Raw genomic sequence first — 11,739 nt, 5'->3', positions numbered from 1 at the left:
CGTAAACAATGACAATGGCTCGTAACACACTATTTCTGGAGCAACAAACTCCGGGGTTCCCAGCATGGCTTTCACTTCAATCCCAGGGAGAAGACGTTGAGAGAGCCCAAAATCAATTAATTTAATGTGATGATGATCGCTTTTCAGCAACATAACATTTTCAGGCTGGATGAAAACAAAATGCAAATCATAAATATGAGTACTTTAAATTTCAGTACAAAATAATAAACTTTATCAACCATAACTTACTAGTTTTAATTTTTTACTTAAACGTAATAACGAATAAGATATATGAAATAATCAAACCTTGAGATCAAGGTGAGCAATAGATTTTTTATGCATATGATTGAGGCCTTCCAAAATTTGTTTAATGAAATTTGATGCTTCCTCTTCCGACAGTTTTTCCTTAACGGATATGAAATCGAAAAGTTCACCTCCATTCACCCTGGAATTAACGCATAATGTTCAATATCGGCCAAAAGTAGAGTACTGTTGATTGAACAATCACAAATATACTCACAGTTCCAAAATAAGAATCACATGTTGACGATTGTCATACACATCATGAAGAGAGATTATATTTGGATGGTCCATTTCGGATAAAATACTAACTTCTCGTTGTATGTCGACGAGTGGAACACCTCGTCTCGAGGAAGCGACTCGCCTCTTTTTAATAAACTTAGCCGCATACTCTTGTCCTGTATTCTTTTCAACACAACGTTTAACGACGGCGAATTGTCCACTAAAATACAGAACACACCGAACAATAAAAGTTTTGGTTTATTAATATATAACAGATACAACACTAAATCATTTTTATCACATACTTCCCAATTTCTTCAAAAATGTCATAGAATTTTTCGATTGGATCAGTCTTGAATTCCATAATATAAAAGCAGCTAGTATTGCTGCATTAATAAAACAATTATCCATCCAAACAAAATGCATGAGAAGGCTATGGGTGGAATTGATTCCGTGAGATTAAAAAATATGCATTCCTGCGATGAATAAAAAACATTACAGTTATTCCTAGTGGCGACACTTATTAATCGACTTGGCGCCGAAGCGGTAACCCAACATGCTTAAAATATATATAATAAATTGAATGGATATACAACCTCTGGGACAGTATGATGAACTGCCCTTCAATTTGAAACGGCTTGCTTTACTAATCATTTTAATCGGACGAGCGGTAAATACAATCATAGGGTCATTACTCCAATCAGACTGCCATGGTCTACTTTCTATCCAATATGAAAAAACGACTGCAGTTGGGCGAATTATTTTGCAGAAACTTCAGCAATATCCAGTGATCCTACTCTTTCGCTTTTATAACATAATTTTGCTATGTACAGGGGTTATAACAGAGCTGTTGCTTTAATTACATCGGCGGGCGAACTTATTGTTCCATAAAAATATTTAACTGTCACGTAAGCAGACGACCTTTCACTATCATTTGTTCCGTTACTTAGTCGGGTCTTTAGCTTCAATACTTTTATTTACAAATTAATTCATTACTTGTGAGATTATTATAATATTTATTTATACATATGTTTTTATAGCTCATGCTCTCAGGCCCGAAAAATATTATGAAAAAGCCCAAGGTCACGGACAAATACAAGGAAAAACAATATTGTTTATCGATAGTCCTCTGTTTTCGTGTGCACCAAAGAAATATTTATTGATTGAGAGCAATTTAATGTATTATTCATTGTTTAAAATGTAAACAGTGAGGCATGCACGCTAAATAGAGAGTGGTATTGACACATGGCCATAAGTCGAATATTTTGATTCATGTCTCTCCACTATACTCTGCTTGCCTTACTTTCTTCCATTTCTTTTCGACCCGATAAATTACCCATAATCCTTAGCGAAAAGCTGGAGTTGACGTCATGTAACAAACATCGCCAGTGTACAGGTGCTCAACAATTTTACTCAGATCAAATTGTAGCCAAATTATAAGAGTTAATGTATACGTAACAGAAATTTAAAATTAGGATCTCTAGGAGTTTTAGTATTTAGCGGAAACAAGTGACCAATAATGGATTCCGAAGAAGAAACTCTCTACGACGATGTGGATTCGGGCAATGAATCAAGCGGAGACGATGTAGATTTTGCAATGGAAGTCGAAAGTAACAATCCAAGAGAGAGACAGACAGAAGTTGATGAGTACCCATATGAAGTTTTATCGACAGAGGAAATAGTACAACACATGATTGATTCGATTAAAGAAGTAAATAGCGTCGTCGAGGTGAGAGTTGGTGACCATCACAGTATATGTTTTCGTGGAAATTGACACCAAGTGATTATTGTCTGGTGTGTCTATTTCCGCGTGTTGCAATATATTTACGATTTCCGGAGTTTTGTGCTAAATATTTTTATTTTTATCCCTTAAGATACCAGTTACAACTACCAGGATTCTTTTAAATCACTTTAAATGGGACAAAGAAAAGTTAATGGAGAGATTCTATGACGGTGATCAGGATTTATTGTTTAATGAAGCGCGAGTCATTAATCCATTTCGAAAACCTGTCTGCAAACCAAAGGTATTTCTCCGGATTGTGAAACTAACTTTTTATAGCCCAGACCTGTTCATATAACTAGCCTTCGTTTATTACAGCTTCAGAAAAAGCAATCAGCTTCAGGTACAGAGGAGTGTGAAATATGTTTCATGGTTCTTCCCTTTAATGTAAGTACTTTATCTATAAACTTCCGTTGGTACTCCTTGAAGAAGACTGGCTCTTAAAAAAAAAAATAATAATTTTCAGATGATGACTGGCCTTGAGTGTGGTCATCGATTTTGTACACAATGTTGGGGTGAATATTTAACCACGAAAATAATGGAGGAAGGTGTTGGCCAGACTATAGCCTGTGCTGCTCATGGTTGTGACATTTTAGTTGACGATGCTACTGTTATGCGACTTGTTAGAGACTCGAAAGTAAAGCTCAAGTATCAGCATCTGATTACCAACAGTTTTGTTGAGGTTTGTTGTTGTTATGGAGTTAGTAAATGCAAATGCCAACAGCAATTTGTTGTGGCTATAATGTTTCTTTTGTAAATACAGTGCAACAGGCTTCTTCGTTGGTGTCCATCTCCGGATTGCAATAATGCAATTAAAGTTCAATATGTTGAGCCGCGGCCTGTTACGTGTAAATGCAGTCACACTTTTTGTTTCTTGTGTGGTGAAAATTGGCACGATCCAGTGAAGTGTCATTTATTGAGAAAGTGGATAAAGAAATGTGACGATGATTCTGAAACATCCAACTGGATAGCTGCGAATACAAAGGTAGGAAAGTTATGTTTATAGCAATGGGTAATTCTTTTATGAGGAGCGATTATGGTTGTATTAGAGTGAAAACTACTAACTATAAAAGATTGCCGTTTCCTTTGTTCATTAATAGGTGATCACCTTTTCAAATATAGGAATCTCTTAGTGGCATTTTTCCGTTAACTTGCATTTGTTTCTTCTGGTCAACTGATCGTCTTATAGTGTGTGCATGTGTAGTTAGGTTCTATATGTCTAAGTTCTCAATTGTGTTTTGCTCATCTATGTTCAAGGAATGTCCTAAGTGCAATGTGACGATTGAGAAAGATGGAGGATGTAATCACATGGTATGCAAAAATCAGAACTGCAAAGCAGACTTTTGCTGGGTATGCTTAGGTCCTTGGGAGCCACATGGATCCTCTTGGTAAGAGCCTTAATGTAGTATAGCATCTGTCCGTCACTAGGCATTTCTATGTGGCTACCATCATTTGATAGCTATTGATGACAGTTTCACTCTCTCTTAATCTCAGCCAAGGTGTTTATCATGGGAATTATTTTCATCATCAGCACATGATTAGTGTCAATAGAGTTTTGTTATCTTGCTGGTACTGGGTCTTAAAGCTCAAACTTACATTTATTGGGAGTTCCACCAGCACTGCAATATCACAGTAAAGGTAAATAAAGGGTACAATGCATTGTATGTTTTACTCACAAAACTGTGGAATGTTTGTCATAAATTAATAGCAAGGACTTTGGCGTCTATCGTTTTCAAAGAGCAAGGAGTAATACCTTGTGTTAATAATGTTGAAAAATACCTCTACTTTTTATTTTTCTAAATGTTACCTTCTTTAAAATGTCTCTAATCGCTATTCACTGTACATACAGCTTTCCATAAAAGCTGCAATATTATTCGATTCCCATTCGCTGATTTCGTATTTCTCTAATTATTTCAAAATAAATAATTGAAAACTATTAAGTTTTATAATGGTCAGAAAGGTTTTGTTTATCATAGCATACAGTTCAACAGTTTTTAAGGTTTTTCCTTGCTTTTCAGTCAAATAATTGTGCTAAATTTTCTGACCAACTGCCATTGGCACAGAAAAAACTGTGACTTCCTGGCAATTTGAAACACTATTTAAAAGAAATTCATTCAATTATTCTCAACACTGAACTCCATATTACGGTCTTGGTTGTCAACCCTGATGTAATTTCCTCCATGTGTAGCTGTCCTAATATTTTAAACCACTAGGGCCATTTGTGATATTTTTCAGTACTCCCTTATAATTTATGCATCCTGTCTCTCAGTTGTAATTTGAGGTGTAATTATACCGAAAAGTTTTTTTGTCATGCTGAAGTTTTATATTTCAAATAAAATACTTTGAGGTCAATGCTTGAATTATCAACCTTCTCATAACAACATTTCAATATGCATTACTGATCAACATTGAGAGACTATTATAATAATTAATTATGGTAAATGACAGATGGGTGATCATTTCATGCTTTGTTTGTTTTACCAAGAATATTATTTGAAAAATAGTCGAGTGATTAACTTTTTCCTTTTGATAATAATTGATAACCATTCCATTTCTCCTGAGGCATTTCAAGCCTAATGAAGAAAATAATTTAAGTAAAAAACTTTTCTTTGCTACTGTTAAAGTATTCAAAAATTCACCGTTTCATTTGCATAATTGATGTGATTATACCCTAGTTGGGTGAGGTTAGAAATAGTCATTGGTAACATTCAGAAATTTTCTTTCATTAAAGGTACAACTGTAATCGTTATGATGAGGAAGAAGCCAAAGCTGCGAGAGATGCCCAAGAACGATCTAGGGCTGCTTTACAACGATATTTATTTTATTGTAATCGCTACATGAATCACATGCAGTCTCTTAAGTTTGAACATAAGTTATATGCTTCAGTAAAAGAGAAGATGGAGGAAATGCAGCAGCATAACATGTCTTGGATTGAGGTAATGTTTTTTTACATTAATTATTCCACTACATTTGCGGTTAGTTGATTGACTTGCACAAACTTCAGTTACATGGCACTAGAATATATTTATGCTCAAAAATTGCACAAGTATTATCATATATAATGTAGTATGTGTTCAGTCATGAAATCTTTTCTGCTGCATGTAAGATTTTATTATATAGATATATTTTTATGTTTAATGTTTTTATATCAATTTTTGTTTCCTTGGTAGGTCCAATTTCTCAAAAAGGCTGTGGATATTTTGTGCCAGTGCCGGCAAACTTTGATGTACACTTATGTATTTGCATATTACTTACGCAAAAATAATCAGTCGGTGATCTTTGAGGTGAGTATTTTTTTTGGAAATGTGTTATTCTTATGATCTTTTGGGAAGGAAGTTAAGGGTGGCTGATGAGTTTAAGAAAATATTTAAGTTTGAAACAATGGTGGCAAATCATGTAGAACCATAATGGTGAAAGATAAATTCATCCAAGGTATTATTATTATTGTTGTTAAAAAGCATTTTTCTTTTTATCAGTATGTGATGTTTTTCTTTTGCTGTGGTATAAAAATTCAGTAACCCTTGCAATATATTAATCAGGAGGAAGGTGCATGCTAGAAACATGTTCAAAATTTAGTGAAGTATATTGACTGTATCACACCATTTTAATATTTATTCTCAGTTTATACTATGGCGTTAGGTGGGGTAAGCAATGATGAATCTGTGTCAGTCAGAAAGCTACCTTAAATTGTAGAGTGTTGTTAATAATAATGAATAAAATGTGTGTGTAGATTATAAAAAGTTGAAGCTTATAGGACCATGAGGTATCAATTTTAGGACTAAATCAAGCATTAATGTAATCAAAGGTAGCAATGGTGAGATTCTTATTTGAGGACAAAACAAACCGATGGAAAGAGTATTCAGAACACTCTCATTCCAGAGGATTGCAATTGGCCAAAAAATTGGATGAGGAGGGTATTTGCGTTGGTGATAGGTGAGTCAACATTCTCCAGGGTGCATTTTGGTTTTGGGCGTAAAGTTGCATTGGGCACATGACTAAATAGAGGAATGCAATTTATTTTCTGGAAAAAGTCTACCATTATGCAATTTAGCCTCAGAAAAAAGGCTGCACCACATAAAAAGACAGGAATTTATCTAAGCATTCCAGGAATTTTGCTTGGCTACTGCACTAGAAGCCCTATTAATGTAGACTTAACTCTTCTAACACCTTGAGATATCTGCAAACGACAATAACTGCTGAAAGAATATTGCATACAACAGGAATGTAGACTACAGAAGAATGGTAAAAACAAAATGGATGGCATGATGAAGTTCAAGGAGTCTGAGAAGAGCCTATGGAAGAAACTAAGAGAAAAAAAGAGAAACAAAGGTGATATAATTGGACAAATTATATCACCTTTGACTGAATAGTTTACGAAGGCTATAATTGCAGGAACCATAGAGGGGAGGAATTGTAGAGGAAGTTCAACGATGAAATAAGAGAAAAAGGTAACGAACAATTCCAGAGTTAGGTAGAGGCTTAAGTGACTGATAGGGAATAGGATAGGTCTAAAAGCAGCTTCAATTGATAACTTCTGTCTTTTAATTGATAACTAATGATGATCTTGATATAAATGGTCAAATATGATAAATTAATCATGGATAAGACATACTACACAGTATAAAAAGGTATAGTATTGGATGACAAAAATTATGGAAATGAGGTAATTGAACTTAAAAGGGTGTGTAGGCATATCATAATTTCAGGAATGGCAAATAATCAAATTCCTATATTACCCCATGTAAGTTATCATCAGCTGCAAAGAGAGTGGCATTGTTTATAAATAACTGGCTACTGACAATTTTTTGTGCTGTAATGTTGTAAATTAGTTCATTTCCTGCCCTTCTGTAGTTCTTTAAACTATGCATATCTTAATCTTGTGGCATCTTAAGCATTAACTCTTGAATTAATTATTGTATCCCATTTGGTATGAATGATTGTGATAGTGAATCATTGAGTAAAAATTGTTTTTGCAAATATGTATTATTTTTCTACAGGACAACCAGAAGGACCTTGAAAGTGCCACTGAAACCCTGTCAGAGTATTTGGAACGTGACATAACTCAGGAAAATCTGGCTGATATTAAACAAAAAGTCCAAGATAAGTACAGGTAGGTTCTCAGCTGTTTTGACTTTGAATTAGTGATACAAAAACGGTATAGTTTATATATAACTGGTTAACAACTCTGCATTCCTACAATGTCGGGGTTTTATGTTCCAAGTTGTATGATATTTTTTATGGGAAAGAAATTGATCTGCAAGAAGTCTTTGATGAGGACCTAGTAACACACTTACTGTTCACTGATAATTCCAAATTTATATACATTTTTATTATCTTGTGCCCTTAATGCATGTAATATGGGTGAACAGTCTTAGCTGAAGTAAAAATAAGAATTAATACTCATTCCATGATGATGACTGGTGTTCTTGCTAAGATGCTTCTGGAAAAGTGATATCGACTCTTGCCCAAAGAATGAGTTTTTCCTCTGTGACTAAGTTATTCCATAAAGATCCAATTAATGTTGCATAAACAGTTGACTTTCACTAATTTAGACTATATGGGTCCAGAGGTCTGGATTGAGCAACATTCACATTAACTGGGGATTTGACTTAAGTAAAGCCACAGTGTTTTTCACCGCTATATTTGTGTGTGCTTAATCATCAAAGAACTTAAAATGAATGTACAAGGTAAACAGGACACCTCAGACAGCCGAAATATTTAATGTAAATTTAAAGTTCGAATTGAATAAAATGCACCTGGCATTCTCAGAAGTGAGATATATTATCAATGATATTGCCCCATTAATTTAATCTACTTACACATATTAGGTGGTCAGTGATCAGGTTTTTTTATAAATTCAATTTCAACTTCAGAAAATCGTGGTAAATGTACTTTTTAAATGCTACCAATGGATATACAATACTGGTCAATTCTGTTCTCAGGCATGGTTAAATTATACCATCTACAAAAGGAAGGTACTTACATGTATAATTTACTCATGTTACTGAAATATTTAAGGGTATTACAGCTGATGGTTTTCTATTAGACAACAGGATGGTGTTAGTGACAATTGAATTCCGGTAGCCTTTATTGAAGGTTGCAGGAATGAATTTGGCCCAAACAGCTGCTGAAATTTGAATAATGCTTTGAGAGTATATGCTTTATTTCCAGTGATCATTACTGTAGAAAATTAATTATTAACAATTTCATGATTTGATGAGTTAACATTTTATAACACTGAAATCGTTTTAAGATTATTACTGGATGAACTAGAGCTAGAGAATTATTTAATTGAAATTTAAAAGCTAGTTACTGATGTCACTTTCCATAAATGAATTCTATCCAACCAGAGGTGTGTTACAAATACATATTAGAAAATATGAAATGATTAAAGAATTAATGTAGAGGAAAATTGACTACCACAACTGGAAAATGTTTAATTATTTTCAATCTTATGTGGGAAAGATTTAATTGCTCTTATATTAAGATATGCTCATGGATTTCCTACATTCCATCATTTCCATATTATGTACTAGGCTATGTGAAATATCAACGCTGTCTTTGGTAGCAAAGCAAGCCACCTAATGTTATCATCCCTACTGCAAAGAGTCAATGTCAGAATAGATGGGGTATTCTCCAAAATCAAAAGTGCTTTTACCTTATTGTTTGTAAATTTCCTGAATATCAACTTGGTTTTTCATAACTTCTGGAACAAAGTATTTTGGAACCAGTGTTTTGTGACAACACCAGTAAACCTAAATGCCAATAAAGTACCATCATTCATTCATTATTGCCCTCAGAGATCAGAATTGTTGAAAGTTTCCCGAAACTCTCTTCAACTTGTGGATACCATCTGATTAGCACACTGATGTATAGAGTCCCTTTCCTTTTAGATTTTTCATCCATTGACCTTAGTTTTAACTTTGTAAAGTTCTCCAGTCCAACCCAATTTCATCTGCATTACATATATGACAATTGTAAATCATAATCAGCCATCAGAGCATGTATTTTCATCCTAGATGGTTCAACTGTCTCTAAAATGGCCATCACCAGCCAATACTTGCTGTTATTGTCTTGTGCATTTTGTGCTGAGAAATGATTATTGTCATTTGTTGTGTCCACTATTTCATGTAATGGCTAGTAGCATGCATGCATAAGGCATCCTTTTAAATTGTGTTAATTTAAATTTTTATTAGTCTTGTTATCATCAAAAATTTTAATTGCAGATACTGTGACAGCAGAAGAAAGGTACTTCTTGAGCATGTTCATGAAGGATATGAAAAAGAGTGGTGGGAGTACACTGAGTAATGTACTTCTTGTAGATAACTTCTAAGTGTTAAAAAAAAACGTTGTTGAAGAATCTCAAGTGTTAATAAGTGACAAATCAATGTCATGGATGGACTCTTCGGTGTGAGTTCTTAAGTTGACATAAAGTTAATATTTCAACTCACAAGTGATGGAGAGCCAGCAATTGTGTCACAACTGGAACATTGCAAAAAATTATTCCATGTACAGATAAATTATCATTCAGTGATCAGTTGTAATTACAAGAGGAGTCTGATGATATATAGAGAACAAATTCATCTGTACAGTGTATATCAAATTCAACAGCTTGTATAATAGTAGAACATAAATTTATTGTTTTAAAATTTACATACTACCATCACAATTTTTTTTTAATGCTAAGAATTTTGATTTTCTCTGGTTAGTTCCTAAGTAATTTCAAAGATGCTACATTTATACTTACTTAATGTGATGGGATGGCCGAAATACATTCTTTCACTAAGGGATTTAGAAATGCATAAATATCAATTAAAATATATATTAAAGTTGCAAATAAATTGATAAATATTCCATATGGCTGGTATCTTTTTCAATATTGGGCATAGATGAAAATAACATGCCAATTTATTTGAACTCCACTATTATTTATTTTGAATATGAAATCATGTCTCTCATAGAGAGGTGATTTTTATAGTGATTATATATTCAGTATTTTGATTTGAGCATAATTCTTGGGATTTTTATTTATCAAATGCTATAATTGTCGTTTCTTGTTGAAATTTAAATAAAGAGCTAAAACTTATTTACATAAATTGAGACAAAGGCTATTGTCACCACTTCCAAGTATGCACTAATAGTGTATCAAAGCCATATGCATTGCCTGCATATTCTTTGTGGTTATGTGCATATGGACTCAAAAGTGGGTGAATCTTAGATGGCATATTGAAAATGGTGCCTCTAGCCTAGTTGAAAAAGTCTTTCAATCAATATAACTTACTTACTACAAATGCTCATGTTTTCATAATAAAATTTCCATAGACTAATTGCCACTATTTTTGTGATATATAAATTGCAATAAATAATAGCTCATGACTGTTATTAGGTGCATGAATTTAAAAGTGTATATCCCATGAGTGTTTTTCTAGATAATTTACTTAAGTGAAATTATGTCATTTTGTTATCGGCTCTGAAGTTGGCAATGAAATTAGTGTATTTTTGCTAGCGTGCTATTTATTGTTGATGTACCTGTTAGAATGGAGCATAAAAAGAAGAATATGGAGCATGCAACATGTTTTATTGAATTAATAATATTATTGTTACAGTTAGATGCATTTAATTCATTGAGGCAAACAATGAATATCCCTTTTTAACCAAAATGTCTAAAAAACATATGCAATCCATACATCCAGCTTTCGGATGTAAGATAGACCATGGTAAGTATCATTAACAAAACAAATCACATTCACTCTTGCAAATCTCACTTAAAATTTGACAATTTTTTTAGTTAATCTACTGGTTAATTTAGGTTTGGATGGACTAAACTACAACTTATCTCATCCCTTCTAACAAAATGCAACCCAGAATCCTACTCTAGAACAAGTCTCTCTTCATTTCCATATACTACCTTCCTCTCTTCATTCTTTCCAAAATCCTCATTCTATATCTGCCCCTTCCTCGTTCGCCGAACATTCTCCCCTCAATCATCAACATTCCACTGGCAAACAATATGCTTTTCATCCATTTTTCCATACCTCCTCAGGATTTCTCCCAACAAACCCCTCTCCTCCCCAACACCCAGCACTTCCTCATTTGTCTTCCTTTCTGTCCATGTTACCTTCTCCACACCCATATTTCAGCACCTTACATAGCTATGCTCCATATGTACGCTCAAGTACCAACAAGTTTTAACAAGTTCTTTCTTAACATCCTTACTCAATGTCCCACTCATCAATTTCGTCTTCCTTGAGAAAGCTTCTTTGCCTAGTGCAATTCTTCTTATGACTTAACTACTTTGACCATTTTGGTCCTAAATACTTCCGATGCACTAAAATTGTTCCACCTGCTCTAGTTTTTACCTTCCTATTTTAATGTTAAGCTTAGCCTTTGTCATTTTGGAAAATCATATACCCTTGGTTTTATTTATATTGATTATC

General features: G+C 33.7%; 2 protein-coding genes across 5 annotated transcripts in view; one reads left to right on the top strand and one right to left on the bottom strand.

Moving 5' to 3' along the window:
- The window catches only part of LOC139695534 (death-associated protein kinase 1-like), an 89,321-nt gene extending 87,692 nt beyond the window's left edge, over window positions 1-1,629 (bottom strand). For 3 of the 4 annotated variants that reach the window (XM_071594369.1, XM_071594372.1, XM_071594373.1), the window contains exons 1-5: window positions 1,119-1,629; window positions 828-998; window positions 521-742; window positions 307-445; window positions 1-165 (exon numbers count right to left, since the gene is read on the bottom strand). The exon at window positions 1-165 is cut by the window's left edge and continues 35 nt beyond it. In XM_071594369.1, coding sequence (XP_071450470.1) covers window positions 1-165; window positions 307-445; window positions 521-742; window positions 828-886 — 585 coding nt within the window. In that variant the 5' untranslated portion in view covers window positions 887-998; window positions 1,119-1,629. The remainder of the gene's footprint in view (window positions 166-306; window positions 446-520; window positions 743-827; window positions 999-1,118) is intronic. The other variant, XM_071594370.1, reaches the window with a different exon arrangement.
- A 163-nt stretch (window positions 1,630-1,792) lies between these two features.
- ari-1 (E3 ubiquitin-protein ligase ariadne-1) lies at window positions 1,793-10,911 on the top strand. Its single transcript, XM_071594374.1, has 10 exons — window positions 1,793-2,251; window positions 2,397-2,546; window positions 2,621-2,689; window positions 2,769-2,984; window positions 3,066-3,287; window positions 3,560-3,690; window positions 5,034-5,238; window positions 5,473-5,586; window positions 7,300-7,412; window positions 9,529-10,911. Exons 1-10 carry the CDS (start codon window positions 2,042-2,044, stop codon window positions 9,608-9,610), a joined length of 1,512 nt encoding a protein of 503 aa, XP_071450475.1. The 5' UTR covers window positions 1,793-2,041; the 3' UTR covers window positions 9,611-10,911.
- Window positions 10,912-11,739: the final 828 nt, after the last annotated feature.

This window comes from Hetaerina americana, unplaced genomic scaffold (genome assembly GCF_022747635.1).
Source record: "Hetaerina americana unplaced genomic scaffold, ioHetAmer1.1.p SCAF_6, whole genome shotgun sequence".
In the NCBI taxonomy this organism is placed as follows: domain Eukaryota; kingdom Metazoa; phylum Arthropoda; class Insecta; order Odonata; family Calopterygidae; genus Hetaerina; species Hetaerina americana.
The sequence above is the reverse complement of the archived record's forward strand: the minus strand, read 5'-3'. Positions and strand labels throughout refer to the sequence as shown.

What these genes read in the sequence shown, in the direction of transcription:
- ari-1 (XM_071594374.1), top strand. Translation starts at nt 2,042, where the DNA reads ATGGATTCCGAAGAAGAAACTCTCTACGACGATGTGGATTCGGGCAAT. An exon ending in AACCTGTCTGCAAACCAAAG is followed by an intron (nt 2,547 to 2,620) that starts GTATTTCTCCGG and finishes CGTTTATTACAG; the next exon opens with CTTCAGAAAAAGCAATCAGC. An exon ending in TCATGGTTCTTCCCTTTAAT is followed by an intron (nt 2,690 to 2,768) that starts GTAAGTACTTTA and finishes AATAATTTTCAG; the next exon opens with ATGATGACTGGCCTTGAGTG.